Here is a 17,037-nt window from a genome sequence, read left to right on the forward strand (position 1 = left end):
GAGGTAGTATATACCGGAGGACTATTTAACTGAGAATCAAGTGCTCGGACAGACTTAAGGCTGCAGATTTTGCCATCATGATTCGTGAAGTTTTCGTTATTTTTTGCAGTCTTAATGCATTAGTAGCATCTGCTGATCTTATTAGACAAACAGATCTGGGCTTGGTCCATGGCATATTAGAACAGTGGGATAACAGAAGCGTGGAATGCTATCAGGGGATCCCCTACGCTGCACCTCCAGTGGACAGCCTTCGGTTCCAGCCTCCCGAGCCCCATCCTGTTTGGAATGATACACTGAATGCAACGGCGTTTGGACCAATGTGCCCTCAAGAACATCTTGACTCTGATGGAATATATGGCAACGAGGACTGCCTCAGGTTAAACATCTTTGTGCCCCATGACGAGGGTGCTTCTAGCAAGCTGCTACCAGTGATGATTTGGCTTCACGGAGGGGCCTTCGCCCTTGGCTCTGGGGATTACAAGGCTCACGTGCTGGCTGACTTTGGCCAAGTTATTGTGGTGACAATCAACTACAGACTCGGGGTGTTTGGATTTCTTTCAACAGGGGACAATGCAGCAATGGGCAATAATGGACTTCTTGATCAACGCTTTGCCATATTGTGGGTAAAGACAAACATCAAAAACTTTGGCGGCAATCCAGGGGCCATCGTGCTATTTGGACAGTCTGCAGGAGGTGTTAGCGTTGGATTGCAATGTCTGTCACCTCTCAATACTGGACTCTTCAGCAAAGCTATATTACAGAGTGGGGTTCCGCTTGTATCTCAGGCAGTGAGGTCGGACGATCCTTCCATCTGGGCTCAGAAAAACTAGCCTCTATCTTATCATGCCCAGTTAATGATAGCTTTAGTCTAATAGATTGTCTACAGGCAAAAAAATCAACGGAACTTATTAAAGGTGCCATTGAGCTACACAGCTTCAATTTTAAATTTGTTCCCACTGTGGATGGTTTGTTCCTTCCCAAACCCCCACAAGAACTCTACAGAAACACAAGCTTGGTCAATCGATATTCCTATTTGGCAGGAGTGAACAGTCAAGAGGGAAGCTTGGCCTGGCCACAGATAAAAACGATCACAACACAAGCTGACTTTTTTGACTTCATGCCACGTTTTCTCCAACTGCCTCCAGATAGAGAGGCGATGGTGACCGAAGCAATGCTGTGGGAATATCGGGATTGGACTGATCTTAATCACAGCTCTTCCCACCTTCAGAGGCAAGCCCTCGACATGATTGGCGATGCGAGTTTCATAGCACCACTCATGATGACAAGTGACTTCATAGCCAACACAAGAAAAGGTGTTTATATGTATTACTTTACGAGGCATCCTAACGCATCTGTATTACCTACCTGGATGGGAGCAGGTCACGGAGATGAGCTTCCGTTTGTATTTGGAGCTCCAATAATGGAAGGATCGCTTGTGGGAGAGAAAGAGTTGGCCCTGAGTGAACAGATAATGACCTATTGGACAAACTTTGCTAAAACGAGGTAAGTCTCAAATTTAGTTCCAGTTTAGTGTATGGTCACGTGTACCGAGTCTGAAGAAGGGTCTCGACCCCGAAACGTCACCTATTCCTTTCCTCCAGAGATGCTGCCTGACCCGCTGAGTTACTCCAGCTTTTTGTGGCTATCTTCGGTTGAAACCAGCATCTGCATTTCCTTCTTACACAGTGAAAAGCTTTTGTTACATGCGATCCAGTCAGCAGAAAGACAATACATGATTACAATCCAGCCATGGTTGCAATCGAGCCAAATTTATTTTATGAATATTCTTTCAGAGACAGAACTAATATGACCAAGAAAAAAAATATTTGAATTACATGATACTCACCTTTCAGCAGTGCACGTGATTCATATTTAATTGTAATAATTCATAACTTAATTATATTATTAAATATGTATCAATAAATTCAGGTGAGAATTGTGAAGATTCTGTAAGATGAAGTTCACTGTTCTTCAGACAACCTGCATTCTTCAGAGTTCCTCCAAATATGATCCTAATGCCCCTGTCCCACTTAGGAAACCTGAACGGAAACCTCTGGAGACTTTGCGCCCCACCCAAGGTTTCTGTGCGGATTCCCGGAGGTTCCCGGAGGTTTTTGACAGTCTCCCTACCTGCTTCCACTACCTGCAACCTCCGGCAACCTCCTGCAACCTCCGGGAACCGCACATAGGATAGAACTATCCTACACACGGGAGGCAATTTACAATGTTCACCAAAGCCAATCAACCTGCGTCCGTAGTGTGGGAGGAAGCCAGAGGACCCAGGAAAACCCACAAGGTCACGGGGAGTGCACAAACTTCAAAGGTCAATAGACAATAGACAAATAGGCAATAGGTGCAGGTGTAGGCTATTCGAGCCAGCACCGCCATTGAATGTGATCATGGCTGATCATCCCCAATCAGTACCCAATCCCAATCATCCCCAATCAAATGTCATTAGAAACGGGAATAGTCCCCGAGGATTGGCGTACTGCGCATGTTGTTCCATTGTTTAAAAAGGGTTCTAAGAGTAAACCTAGCAATTATAGACCTGTTAGTTTGACTTCAGTGGTGGGCAAATTAATGGAAAAGATACTTAGAGATAATATATATAAGCATCTAGATAAACAGGGTATGATTAGGAACAGTCAACATGGATTTGTGCCTGGAAGGTCATGTTTGACTAATCTTCTTGAATTTTTTGAAGAGGTTACTAGGGAAATTGACGAGGGTAAAGCAGTGGATGTTGTCTATATGGACTTAGTAAGGCCTTTGACAAGGTTCCTCATGGAAGGTTGGTTAAGAAGGTTCAACTGTTGGGTATAAATGCAGGAATAGCAAGATGGATTCAACAGTGGCTGAATGGGAGAAGCCAGAGGGTAATGGTGGATGGCTGTTTATCGGGTTGGAGGCAGGTGACTAGTGGGGTGCCTCAGTGATCTGTGTTGGGTCCTTTGTTGTTTGTCATGTACATCAATGATCTGGATGAAGGTGTGGTAAATTGGATTAGTAAGTATGCAGATGATACCAAGATAGGGGGTGTTGTGGATAATGAAGAGGATTTCCAAAGTCTACAGAGTGATTTAGGCCATTTGGAAAAATGGGCTGAAAGATGGCAGATGGAGTTTAATGCTGATAAATGTGAGGTGCTACACCTTGGCAGGACAAATCAAAATAGGACGTACATGGTAAATGGTAGGGAATTGAAGAATACAGTTGAACAGAGGGATCTGGGTATAACCGTGCATAGTTCCTTGAAGGTGGAATCTCATATAGATAGGGTGGTAAAGAAAGCTTTTGGTATGCTAGCCTTTATAAATCTGAGCATTGAGTATAAAAGCTGGGATGTAATGTTAAAATTGTACAAGGCATTGGTGAGACCAAATCTGGAGTATGGTGTACAATTTTGGTCGCCCAATTATAGGAAGGACGTCAACAAAATAGAGAGAGTACAGAGAAGATTTACTAGAATGTTGCCTGGGTTTCAACAACTAAGTTACAGAGATAGGTTGAATAAGTTAGGTCTTTATTCTCTGGAGCGCAGAAGGTTAAGGGGGGACCTGATAGAGGTCTTTAAAATGATGAGAGGGATAGACAGAGTTGATGTGGACAATCTTTTCCCTTTGAGAATAGGGAAGATTCAAACAAGAGGACATGACTTCAGAATTAAGGGACAGAGGTTTAGGGGTAATATGAGGGGGAACTTCTTTACGCAGAGAGTGGTGGCGGTGTGGAATGAGCTCCCAGTGGAAGTGGTGGAGGCAGGTTCATTGGTATCATTTAAAAATAAATTGGATAGGCATATGGATGAGAAGGGAATGGAGGGTTATGGTATGAGTGCAGGCAGGTGGGACTAAGGGGAAAAAAAAATTGTTCGGCATGGACTTGTAGGGCCGAGATGGCCTGTTTCCGTGCTGTAATTGTTATATGGTTATATGGTTATAGTACCCCGTTCCTGCCTTCTCCCCATATCCCCTGACTCCGCTATCTTTAAGAGCCCTATCTAGCTCTCTCTTGAAAGCATCCAGAGAACCTGCCTCGACCGCACTCTGAGGCAGAGAATTCCACAGACTCACCACTCTCTGTGAGAAAAAGTATTTCCTCGTCTCTATTCTAAATGGCTTACCCCTTATTCTTAAACTGTTGCCCCTGGTTCTGGACTCCCCCAACATCGGGAACATGTTTCCCGCCTCTAGCGTGTCGAAACCTTTAACAATCTTACATGTTTCAATAAGATTCCCTCTCATCCTTCTAAACTCCAGAGTGTACAAGCCCAGCTGCTCCATTCTCTCAGCATATGACAGTCCCGCCATCCTGGGAATTAACCTTGTAAACCTACGCTGCACTCCCTCAATAGCAAGAATGTCCTTCCTCAAATTAGAGGACCAAAACTGCACACAATACTCATGGGTCTAGCCCTATGCTAAACTTTTATAGTTAGTTGGTGGTCCCATATGATGGAGCTTAACATCAGTTAATAATCTGACGTCAATCTAAGTCTGAAGAAGATGCCTGACCTGAACGTAATCTGTCCATTGCCTCTACAGATTCTCACTGATCCCCCTGAATTCCTCTAGCACTTCGTCATTTGCTCAATGTCAGAAGATGATATTCTGAAACTCGTAGAATTTCTCAGGATGAGCTGCGCAACAATTGGATAGATCGGACTTACTTAAAGCAATCGAATGCAAACCACATGTTGAATCACTGTCGGGCAGCAGGGAGAGTCTGGGGTATCGGAGATACAGCAAGCCGGAGGTGATAGGGGTAGCAGTTTTGGAGGTGGGCACCAGAGAATTGTCACCCACCCCATTTCAGCATGAACTCACTTGCCTCTGCATTGATTAAGAGCAATGACAAGCCAGATGCAACTAGTGCCTGCAAAAGGGTGAATATTAATGCATTGGTTTTTGAGTTTAAGAGTTTTAGAGACCACCGAGTCCATGCCAACCAGTGATCCCAGTACACTAGCAATATCCTACACACAAGGGACAATATTAACTGGTCAATTAACCTACAACATGTACAGCTTTGGAGTGTGGGAGGAAACCGGAGGTCCAGGAGAAAACCCACGTGGTTGCGGGCAGAACGTACAAACTCTGTACAGATACCACCTGTGGTCAGGATCGAACCTGGGTCTCTGGCACTGTAAGGCAGCAACTCTACCGCAGTAAAGAAAGCGAATGGTATGTTAGCTTTCATTGCAAAAGGATTTGAGTATAGGAGCAGGGAGGTTCTACTGCAGTTGTACAGGGTCTTGGTGAGACCACACCTGGAGTATTGCGTACAGTTTTGGTCTCCAAATCCGAGGAAGGACATTATTGCCATAGAGGGAGTGCAGAGAAGGTTCACCAGACTGATTCCTGGGATGTCAGGACTGTCTTATGAAGAAAGACTGGATAGACTTGGTTTATACTCTCTAGAATTTAGGAGATTGAGAGGGGATCTTATAGAAACTTACAAAATTCTTAAGGGGTTGGACAGGCTAGATGCAGGAAGATTGTTCCCGATGTTAGGGAAGTCCAGGACAAGGGGTCACAGCTTAAGGATAAGGGGAAATCCTTTAAAACCGAGATGAGAAGAACTTTTTTTCACACAGAGAGTGGTGAATCTCTGGAACTCTCTGCCACAGAGGGTAGTTGAGGCCAGTTCATTGGCTATATTTAAGGGGAGTTAGATGTGGCCCTTGTGGCTAAAGGGATCAGGGGGTATGGAGAGAAGGCAGGTACGGGATACTGAGTTGGATGATCAGCCATGATCATATTGAATGGCGGTGCAGGCTCGAAGGGCCGAATGGCCTACTCCTGCACGTAATTTCTATGTTTCTATGTAAACCGGAGGTCCAGGAGAAAACCCACGTGGTTGCGGGCAGAACGTACAAACTCTGTACAGATACCACCTGTGGTCAGGATCAAACCTGGGTCTCTGGCACTGTCAGGCAGCAACTCTACCGCAGTGCCACCGAGTCACCCCTAATCTAATACATTGAATATTTGTTTTGTGAGAGGAAAGGTTGGAAAGGTTGCTGGAGTTTAGAAAAGGGAAGGGGACTTGATAGGAGTACAGAAGATCCTGAAGGGTCTTGACAGATTGGAGTGTAGAGGATGTTTTGTGCAAAGGGTTTATAAAACACACAACACCTATAAAAGACCAAGGTAAGTCGAAGCATTTCCTTCCAGCAACTTGTGAATCTTTTAAAGCAAAATATTTCATTTATTTGGAGGTAGAGTCGGATGGGTATATAATAAGCAAAGGGGTGAGGGTTACGACAGGTAAACCGGACTGTAGAGTTGGTATCATAACAGATCGGGCATGATATTATTAAATCTGGAGAGGGCTTCGGCAGCTGGGGGCTAACTTTTATGTTCATTTTTATGTTTGTAAATGTTCCTGCTTTCTGAGAGCCTTGAGAGTCTGCTGACCACCAGCCTAGTTTAGATTGCTTTAGTTTGGTTTACTTTAGTTTAGTTTAGTTTAGTTTAGTTTAGTTTAATTTAGTTTAGTTTAGAGATATAGCGTGGAAGCAGGCCCTTCGGCCCAACGAGTCTACGCCGACCGATGATCCCCCTACACTTGAACTAACCTGCACACTGGGGACAATGTACAATGTTTACTGAAGCCAATCAACCTACGTCTTTGTAATGTGGGAGTAAACCAGAGCACCCAGGGAAAGCCCACACGGTCACGGGGAGAGAGCACAAACTCCGTACAGACAGCACCTGGAGTCAGGATCGAACTCGGGTCTGTGGGCGCTATAAGGCAGCAACTCATAGGAATCTAGCCTTGGTGTAGCATGATCATGCAATCTCATCCCGACACATTTGAACAATATAGCAGCTTGAGGAAAGAAAAGGAAAAGCAAAATTATCCCATACAGTTTAAAACATAGAAACATAGAAAATAGGTGCAGGAGTAGGCCATTCGGCCCGTCGAGCCTGCACCGCCATTCAATATGATCATGGCTGATCGTCCAACGCAGTATCCCGTCCCTGCCTTCTCTCCATACCCCCTGATCCCCTTAGCCACAAGGGCCACATCTAACTCCCTCTTAAATATAGCCAATGAACTGGCCTCAACTGCATTCTGTGGCAGAGAATTCCACAGATTCACCACTCTCTGTGTGAAAAATGTTTTTTCTCATCTCGGTCCTAAAAGACTTCCCCCTTATTCTTAAACTGTGACCCCTTGTTCTGGGCTTCCCCAACATCGGGAACAATCTTCCTGCATCTAGCCTGTCCAAACCCTTAAGAATTATTTTAAGAAGGAACTGCAGATGTTGGAAAATCGAAGATACACAAAAATGCTGGAAAAACTCAACGGGTGCAGCAGCATCTTTGGAACTATGGAGCTCCATAGATGCTGCTGCACCCGCTGAGTTTCTCCAGCATTTTTGTGTACCTTAAGAATTTTGTAAGTTTCTATAAGATCCCCCATCAATCTTCTAAATTCTAGCGAATACAAGCCAAGTCTATCCAGCCTTTCTTCATATGAAAGTCCTGACATCCCAGGAATCAGTCTGGTGAACCAGCTATAGCTTTCAGTGTGATAAAACTGGCAATAAGTTGGAGTCAAAACAAGACATGTCCATAAAATTATTGAACTATGCCTTCTATTTTGATTTAATGGCAAGTCCGAGTTAAATATTTTAAAACTATAGTCAGTTTGAACCAGGACTGAGCTGAGGGAGATTTCCAGATTGTACATCCAAGTCTCCCATTGATGCTTTGTAATCAGATTTCTAAAGGGAGCAATTGAATGATCCCTCAGCACGTACCAACGGAGGGAGTTCAAGATTGCACTGTACTCATTGGATTAGAATACTGTCATACCAACCCAAGCATTAGACTCTCAGTGTAACACTCAAATCATTGAATAAGATTTGAGGTGAGAGGGGAAAGATTCAACAGGAAACTGATAGGCAATGTTTTCACAGAGGGTGGTGGGTATACAAGTTGCCAGAGGAGGTAGTTGAGGTGGGTACTATAACAACATTTACAAGACATCTGGGCAGGTACATGGATAGGAAAGGTGTGGGAGGGATATGGCCCAAAGTGGGCAGCTAGGACGGGACCTTAGATTGGGCATTTTGGACGACATGATATGATATATGATATGCCATTTATTGTCACTATACATGTACAATGAAATTAAAAGCTGCTCGTACTCAGTGCATACATATAATTTAGTACAAAAAACAAGAAACAGAAAACAAAAAAAACAGAAGGGAGAAGGGGGGGGGGGGGGGGGGATAGGTGCACAATTCTGCGGCGCTATATACATATATACAGATGGAAGTCCGGGTGTTGGGCTGTGAAGTCAGTGCATGTGTGAATTTGAATTAAGAGTAGTTATAATTTTCGGAAAACAACTATTCCTGAGTCTATTTGTCCTGGATTTGATGCACCTATAGCGCCTTCCAGAGGGCAGCAGGTCGAACAGTCCAAACGCAGGATGGGAGCTGTCCTTGATGATCTTCTTTGCCCTGCTAAGGCAGCGGGAGGTGTAGAGATCCATCAGGGAGGGGAGAGGGCAACCAATGATCTTCTGCGCTGTCCTAGTTACCCTCTGAAGCCTCTCCCTGTCTGCCATGGTGCAGCTGCCATACCATGCTGTAATGCAGTAGTCAGCAGGCTCTCGATGGACGAGCGGTAGAAGGTCTGCAGCAGGTTAGAGTCCAGGTTGTGCTTCCTGAGGACCCTCAGGAAGTGCAGCCACTGCTGAGCCTTCTTGATGTGACTAGCCCAGAATGCCACTTGGTTGCCATGGGCAATGTGGGCTGAAGAGCCTGTTTCTGTACTGTATAGGTCTATGACTCTAATTACTTAATCGTCTTCATTCTTATGGTGACCTGCAGTGTCAGAAGCCTCTTGAGCAGGTTGAGTCGAAGGGCCTGTTTCTGTGCTCTATGTACGGCTCTATAACACTCTATGTCTCGAACACTCTCTGGTTCTAGCTTAAAGTTTGGATTGAAAAATACTCTGGAAGGCATTTGATATTTAATTACTGAGACCTCCCACAACAGCTTTCAAACATTTGGAAAACATGACTTCTTCTCACTTCCAGTAATCCAAATTCACCCAGAACGGTGCCCGTTAAGTGGCCGAAGTACGACAAACGAAACGCTCGCTACCTCCAGTTGGATGTCAACCTGTCAAAACTCAATATAAAGAAGGACCTGAAACCCAGGCGGGTCGCTTTCTGGAACCAACTCTACCCGACTTTACTAAAGGTCAAGGAATGTCCAGTTACAAAGGTATATCTTTTGTTAAATTATAATCCGATCCAATGTGGGTTTATTGTGGTCTATTGGGGAGGCAGCATATCTGAAAAAGAAAGATGAGATGGGGTTATCTTGTTGCATTGGGCAAGAAGCAATTTTGAGAAGTTGGCCACAATGTGCTTTGGGCCTTAAAATGTGACGCGATTATTGGGAATAATATGTTTGGCAGTACATAGGACATGAGGAGGCTTCTGACACTGACACCACAAGAATGAAGCCGGTTAGGTAATTAGAGTCATAGACCTGTACAGTACAGAAACAGGCTCTTCAGCCCACATTGCCCATGGCAACCAAGTGGCATTCTGGGCTAGTCACATTTGCCTGCAGTTTGCCTGTTTTCCTCTTAACCTCTCCTATGTGCTATCTCCGATCTCCTATCTCCTATCAACAACTAAGTTACAGAGATAGGTTGAATAAGTTAGGTCTTTATTCTCTGGAGCGCAGAAGGTTAAGGGGGGACCTGATAGAGGTCTTTAAAATGATGAGAGGGATAGACAGAGTTGATGTGGACAAGCTTTTCCCTTTGAGAATAGGGAAGATTCAAACAAGAGGACATGACTTCAGAATTAAGGGACAGATGTTTAGGGGTAATATGAGGGGGAACTTCTTTACGCAGAGAGTGGTAGCGGTGTGGAATGAGCTCCCAGTGGAAATGGTGGAGGCAGGTTCATTGGTATCATTTAAAAATAAATTGGATAGGCATATGGATGAGAAGGGAATGGAGGGTTATGGTATGAGTGCAGGCAGGTGGGACTAAAGGGAAAAAAATTTGTTCAGCACGGACTTGTAGGGCCGAGATGGCCTGTTTCCGTGCTGTAATTGTTATGTGGTTATATGGTTATATGGTTATCCCTACATCAGTCCAGATGTATTTTAAAAGTCATTATTCTATCCACCTCAAAAGCTTCCTCTAGCAGCTCATTCCAGATACAAGCTATCTTCTGACTGAAAAACGTCCCCCTGAGGTCCCTCTAAATTGTTCACCTCTCACCTTATGTTTATACCTTCTAGTTTTCGAATCCTCTACCCTGAGAGAAAGGTCATGTGTGCTCATTTTATCAGTGCACACATCATGATCCTGTACTCCTCAATAAAATCAGCCCTCAGCCTCCTATGCTCAGAAGAAAAAAGTCCCAGTTTTAGCCTTTCCCAATAATTCAAGCCCACAAGTCAGGTAACATTCAGGTGAATCTTTTACACTCTTTCCGAGTTAATAACATCCTTCCAACATCTGGGCGACCAGAACTGCACAAAGTAAATTAAGTGTGATCTCACTAATGACTGTTCTAGTTCATCATGATGTCCCACAGCTTTTGAACTCAGTATCTTTCCCAATGAAGCCAAGCATGCCAAATTTATTTCCTTTCTGACTCACCACTTTCAGAGAACTTTCAGATTGCCCTTGTAATACCAGATCTCCGTCTTCAGATATATATATATATAAATTAAAAATGCAATAAATTAATAAACATATACTACTGGGAAAAAAAACCAAGGTTGTAGTGAGCGAAACTAAAGACAGAGTCCACAGTCATTCATTGCTGAGGTTAGTTTTGTGTAGTTTTTAAGAGCCTGGCGGTTGCTGGGAAGAAGCTATTCTTGAACCTGGCGGTCATGGTTTTTCATGCTCCTGAACCTTCTTCCCAAAGTGAGAGGGCGGTGTGTGCGCCTGATGATATTAGCTGCCTTGTTGAGGTTGCCAGAAGTACCATAGAGCGTTTCTTGACAGGCCAAACCTCTATTATTTAATGTAAACATAGAAACATAGAAACATAGAAATTAGGTGCAGGAGTAGGCCATTCGGCCCTTCGAGCCTGCACCGCCATTCAATATGGGACGACAGATGGCGCAATGGGCTAAGTGTTCGGCTGGCGACCGGAAGGTAGCCAGTTCGAATCCCGCTTGGAGTGCATACTGTCGTTGTGTCCTTGGGGCAAGACACTTCACCCACCTTTGCCTGTGTGTAAATGTAATGTAATTATGTGAAGCACTTTGGGGTCAATGCAAGTTGACTAAAAATGTGCTATATAAATAAGATTATTATTATTATTATTATTATGATCATGGCTGATCATCCAACTCAGTATCCCGTACCTGCCTTCTCTCCATACCCCCTGATCCCCTTAGCCACAAGGGCCACATCTAACTCCCTCTTAAATATAGCCAATGAACTGGCCTCAACTACCCTCTGTGGCAGAGAGTTCCAGAGATTCACCACTCTCTGCGTGAAAAAAGTTCTTCTCATCTCGGTTTTAAAGGATTTCCCCTTTATCCTTAAGCTGTGACCCCTTGTCCTGGACTTCCCTAACATCGGGAACAATCTACCTGCATCTAGCCTGTCCAACCCCTTAAGAATTTTGTAAGTTTCTATAAGATCCCCCTCTCAATCTTCTAAATTCTAGAGAGTATAAACCAAGTCTATCCAGTCTTTCTTCATAAGACAGTCCTGACATCCCAGGAATCAGTCTGGTGAACCTTCTCTGCACTCCCTCTATGGCAATAATGTCCTTCCTCAGATTTGGAAAGAATGATTGTAACTTCAATTTGCCTACTCTTGCAATGCAGTCACCACTGGTAAAGCTGATGTTTGCCCGTCCCCTTTTTGACTGAGTGGCTTGCAGGACCATTTCAGAGGGCAGTTATGAGTCAATACCCATAGAGAGCAGGCACACAAAAAAGCTGGAGAAACTCAGCGGGTGCAGCAGCATCTATGGAGCGAAGGAAATAGGCGACGCCTCGGGCCGAAACCCTTCCCCAGACCGATTGGGGTTGGGGGGACGGGGAGAAGAAAGGAAAAAGGAGGAGGAGCCCGAAGGCTGGGGGATGGGAGGAGACAGCAGGAGGGCCGAGGAAGGGGAGGAGACAGCAAGGACCAACAAAATTGGGAGAATTCAATTCAATAGAGAGCAGGTTGGTCTAACACAGCTTGCTTCCCCCTCTGCTGGATATTAAATGTATAGGGCCAAAGGGCAGAAGTGCAACATTCACAAAGCTTATACAGTTTAAGATATTTTTTGACAAAGTCTTTGTCCTGCATTAAATACTGGATATGTGCAATAATTAAATTATTTTTTAGCCAATTTACTCTTCAGAGGCCGAGAGTTTTACGCTGAGAAGAATGATGATTATAGAAATATTGAACTACTGACTGATTTTTTTGGATTATTTCTGGTGCAAGCATTCATAAATCTTAAGTGAGAATAAATGGTGGCCTTGGGAAGAATGTTTACAATGCAATGACCGTCTGTTCATACTAAATCAAAGAGGGTTTTATGAACAGCAGGAAGGTTTCTTGCTCCAAAATTTCTCATGCTTCATTTCTCCTTTACCAGCCCCGAAGTGATCCTTTGATTAAGACCCAACATGGACTTTTACGAGGTACCAGGCTTCAGCAGAACGGTAAACTAACAGACATTTTCAAAGGGATTCCATATGCACAGCCTCCTACTGGGGAATTTCGTTTTCAAAAGCCAAGGCCCCTGAACTCATGGAAAGGTATTCGGGATGCGAAAACGTTTGGGAATATCTGCATGCAGGATCGTGTGCTCATAAAGGATGTCCAGGGGGATGAAGACTGTTTGACCCTTAATATATGGATTCCTCATGGCATTCAAGGTAATGTATCATCACCACAAAGTTTCTAACGCAGTTGTACAGGGTCTTGGTGAGACCACACACCTGGAGTATTGCGTACAGTTTTGGTCTCCTAATCTGAGGAAAGACATTCTTGCCATAGAGGGAGTACAGAGAACTCCCCACATAAGGGGAAATGCATTTCGTTGTCTCTATACTGTACACTGACAATGACAATTAAATTGAATCTGAATCTGAATCTGAATCTGAGAAGGTTCACCAGACTAATTCCTGTGATGGCAGGACTTTCATATGAAGAAAGACTGGATAGACTCGGCTTGTACTTGCTAGAATTTAGAAGACTGAGGGGGGATCTTATAGAAACGTACAAAATTCTTAAGGGGTTGGACAGGCTAGATACAGGAAGATTGTTCCCAATGTTGGGGAAGTCCAGAACAAGGGGTCACAGTTTAAGGATAAGGGGGAAATCTTTTAGGACCGAGATGAGAAAAACATTTTTCACACAGAGAGTGGTGAATCTGTGGAATTCTCTGCCACAGAGGGAGGTTGAGGCCAGTTCATTGGCTATATTTAAGAGGGAGTTAGATGTGGCCTTTGTGGCTATAGGGATCAGAGGGTATGGAGAGAAGGCAGGTACAGGATACTGAGTTGGATGATCAGCCATGATCATATTGGATGGTGATGCAGGCTCGAAGGGCCGAATGGCCTACTCCTGCACCTATTTTCTATGTTTCTATGTTTCTACTGAATTTGATCAACTAATGGAAAAATTTCCAATGGGAAAACGAGGTTAAGTGTTTTATTTGAGAATTATTTAATTAATCATGTACAATTCTAAAAAAATTAATTACATTGGAAACTATTCATCTTAATGGGTGGAGAAAATATAATCCTGTTTGGTGAACACCTACAATTGGCCATACATCCATTGAACAAACAAAAATGGCTGTTGAATAGAGATGAAGGCACGTTATTTAATTGATTTGACACCTTTTGGGAAAGATGCCATTGCACTGTTTGAAAAAGCACAGAGTAGCTATCCCCAGTTTTTTTGGCTCATGTAGAACGTAGAACAGTGGGTGTATGGAACAAGCTGCTCGAGGAGGTAGCTGAGGCAGGGACTATCCCAATGTTTAAGAAACGGTTAGACAGGTACATGGATAGGACAGGTTTGGAGGGATATGGACCAAGCACGAGCAGGTGGGACTAGCGCAGCTGGGGCATGTTGGCCGGTGTGGGCAAGTTGGGCCGAAGGGCCTGTTTCTATACTGTATCACGGTACTGCACAGGAACCGGCCATTCAGCCCACATTGTCCACCGACCATAATGCCAACCCTTATCTGCCGCACATAATCCATATCCCTCCATTCCGTGCATATCTGTGTGCTTATCCAAAACTCTCTTAAATGCCACTATCATATCAGCAGTCACCACCATGCCCAGCAGCGCATTCCAGTTTTTTTCTCACCTCAGTCTTAAATGGCCTCCCCTTTATTCTAAGACTGTGGCCCCTGGTTCTGGACTCGCCCAACATTGGGAACATTTTTCCTGCATCTAGCTTGTCCAGTCCTTTTATAATTGTATATGTTTCTATAAGATTCCCTTCTCATTCTTCTAAACTCCAGTGAATACAAGCCTAGTCTTTTCAAGAAGAGTTCCTCTCTCTGCTTAGTTATATTCACTCAGAAGCCATGAATTCAAATGCTTAGTCATCAATTTTGCTAAGAACACCAATGGTTCAATCGTATTTTATTTTCACCTGTACAGTGAAATTCATTTTTGTATATAGATCAGTACAAATATCACTATCCACAACCACTTAGATTACCAATTTAATAAGCATCTTAGATACAGTACATGACAGTTGTACACTGAGACAGTGTACAGAGTCGCCTGTTTTAGGCGCCATTTTCAAGTCCCAAATAGTTTAGCTTAGTTTAAAGATACAAAATGAAGAAAGACTGGATAGACTCGGTTTTACTCGCTAGAATTTAGAAGATTGAGGGGGGACCTTATAGAAACTTACAAAATTCTTAAGGGGTTGGACAGGCTAGATGCAGGAAGTTTATTCCCGATGTTGGGGAAGTCCAGAACTAGGGGTCACAGTTTAAGGATAAGAGAGAAGTCTTTTAGGACCGAGATGAGAAAATCTTTTTTACACAGAGCTAGATGCAGGAATTCTCTCCCACAGAAGGTAGTTGAGGCCAGTTCATTGGCTATATTTAAGAGGGAGTTAGATGTGGCCCTTGTGGCTAAAGGGATCAGGAGGTATGGAGAGAAGGCAGGGATGGGATACTGAGTTGGATGATCAGCCATGATCATATCGAATGGCGGTGCAGGCTTGAAGGGCCGAATGGCCTACTCCTGCACCTATTTTCTATGTTTCTATGTTAAAACATTGAAACAGGCTCTTTTGGCCCAACGAGTCTGCCCGAACACGAGCATTGTCCTACATACTAGGGACAATTTACAATTTGTATCGAAGCCAACTAACCTACAAACCTGCACTTCTTTGGAGTGTGGGAGGAAACTGGGGCCCCCGGAGAAACCCCATGTGGTCGCGGTGTGAACAAACGAACAAACTCCGTACAGACAGCACCCATAGTCAGTATCGAACCCGGTTCTCTGGTGCTGTTAGGCAGCAACTCTACCACTGCACCACCATGTCGCCCTGCAATAGATTGCACTGGATGTATCAATGTACAAACTAATATTCTCACACCATGGAAGGATGCCATTAGGCCCATCAAGTCGATGCCAGCTCTCAAAAAATGTCATGACTACCGAGGTGAGGGCCACCACCGGACGGTAGTCATTCAGACAGGCTGGGGAGGCATTTTTAGGTACCAGTCGATGCCAGCTCACAAAGCAGCCCCATCACTCCCATTCCTCCACTTATTTCCTTGTAGTCTATTTGCTCTCACATGCCGATCATCTCCAACCAATTCTCTTGCAACCAACTTATCATATAACCATATAACCATATAACAATTACAGCACGGAAACAGGCCATCTCAGCCCTACAAGTCCGTGCCGAACAACTTTTTTTCCCCTTAGTCCCATCTGCCTGCACTCATACCATAACCCTCCATTCCCTTCTCATCCATATGCCTATCCAATTTATTTTTAAATGATACCAATGAACCTGCCTCCACCACTTCCACTGGGAGCTCATTCCACACCGCTACCACTCTCTGAGTAAAGAAGTTCCCCCTCATATTACCCATAAACTTCTGTCCCTTAATTCTGAAGTTGTGTCCTCTTGTTTGAATCTTCCCTATTCTCAAAGGGAAAAGCTTGTCCACATCAACTCTGTCTATCCCTCTCATCATTTTAAAGACCTCTATCAAGTCCCCCCTTAAACCTTCTGCGCTCCAGAGAATAAAGACCTAACTTATTCAACCTTTCTCTGTAACTTAGTTGTTGAAACCCAGGCAACATTCTAATAAATCTCCTCTGTACTCTCTCTATTTTGTTGACATCCTTCCTATAATTGGGCGACCAAAATTGTACACCATACTCCAGATTTGGTCTCACCAATGCCTTGTACAATTTTAACATTACATCCCAGCTTCTATACTCAATGCTCTGGTTTATAAAGGCCAGCATACCAAAAGCTTTCTTTACCACCCTATCAATATGAGATTCCACCTTCAAGGAACTATGCACGGTTATACCCAGATCCCTCTGTTCAACTGTATTCTTCAATTCCCTACCATTTACCATGTACGTCCTATTTTGATTTGTCCTGCCAAGGTGTAGCACCTCACATTTATCAGCATTAAACTCCATCTGCCATCCTTGAGGTAATTCACCGTAGCCAGCTAATCTACTGACCTGTATTTATTTAAGATGTGGGAGGAAAGTAGAAAACACAGGGGAAGCTTGCACAATCACAATCACCTCTTCAGTCTGGCTCACTGCCTCCAAACGATGGACTGAGCATTAAGCTGCTGTGAAATGGTGCAGCCTACTTAATGAGAACTGTGGGTTTTGAATTTACTGATGGGATTCCAGTCCTTGCAATCTTGCAGAATGTGTGTTTGCTAATTAGTTGTAGCCATTCCCCGAAAGCAACAGCAACAACAGATAGATAATCTGCTCGATCTGTGATACTGTATAGAAGGTTGTGGAGGAAATGTGAAACTACAGATGCCTGTTCATCA

The 17,037-nt window shown here is 44.0% G+C and overlaps 1 protein-coding gene across 1 annotated transcript in view; it reads left to right on the forward strand.

The window, feature by feature from the left end:
* The first annotated feature begins 566 nt into the window (after positions 1–566).
* LOC129706809 (uncharacterized) overlaps positions 567–17,037 on the forward strand; it is an 81,663-nt gene continuing 65,192 nt past the window's right edge. Inside the window, exons 1-3 of the mRNA XM_055651318.1 lie at positions 567–1,503; positions 9,061–9,250; positions 12,610–12,892. Coding sequence (XP_055507293.1) covers positions 713–1,503; positions 9,061–9,250; positions 12,610–12,892 — 1,264 coding nt within the window. The 5' untranslated portion in view covers positions 567–712. The remainder of the gene's footprint in view (positions 1,504–9,060; positions 9,251–12,609; positions 12,893–17,037) is intronic.

This window comes from Leucoraja erinacea, chromosome 2 (assembly GCF_028641065.1).
Source record: "Leucoraja erinacea ecotype New England chromosome 2, Leri_hhj_1, whole genome shotgun sequence".
Taxonomy (NCBI): domain Eukaryota; kingdom Metazoa; phylum Chordata; class Chondrichthyes; order Rajiformes; family Rajidae; genus Leucoraja; species Leucoraja erinaceus.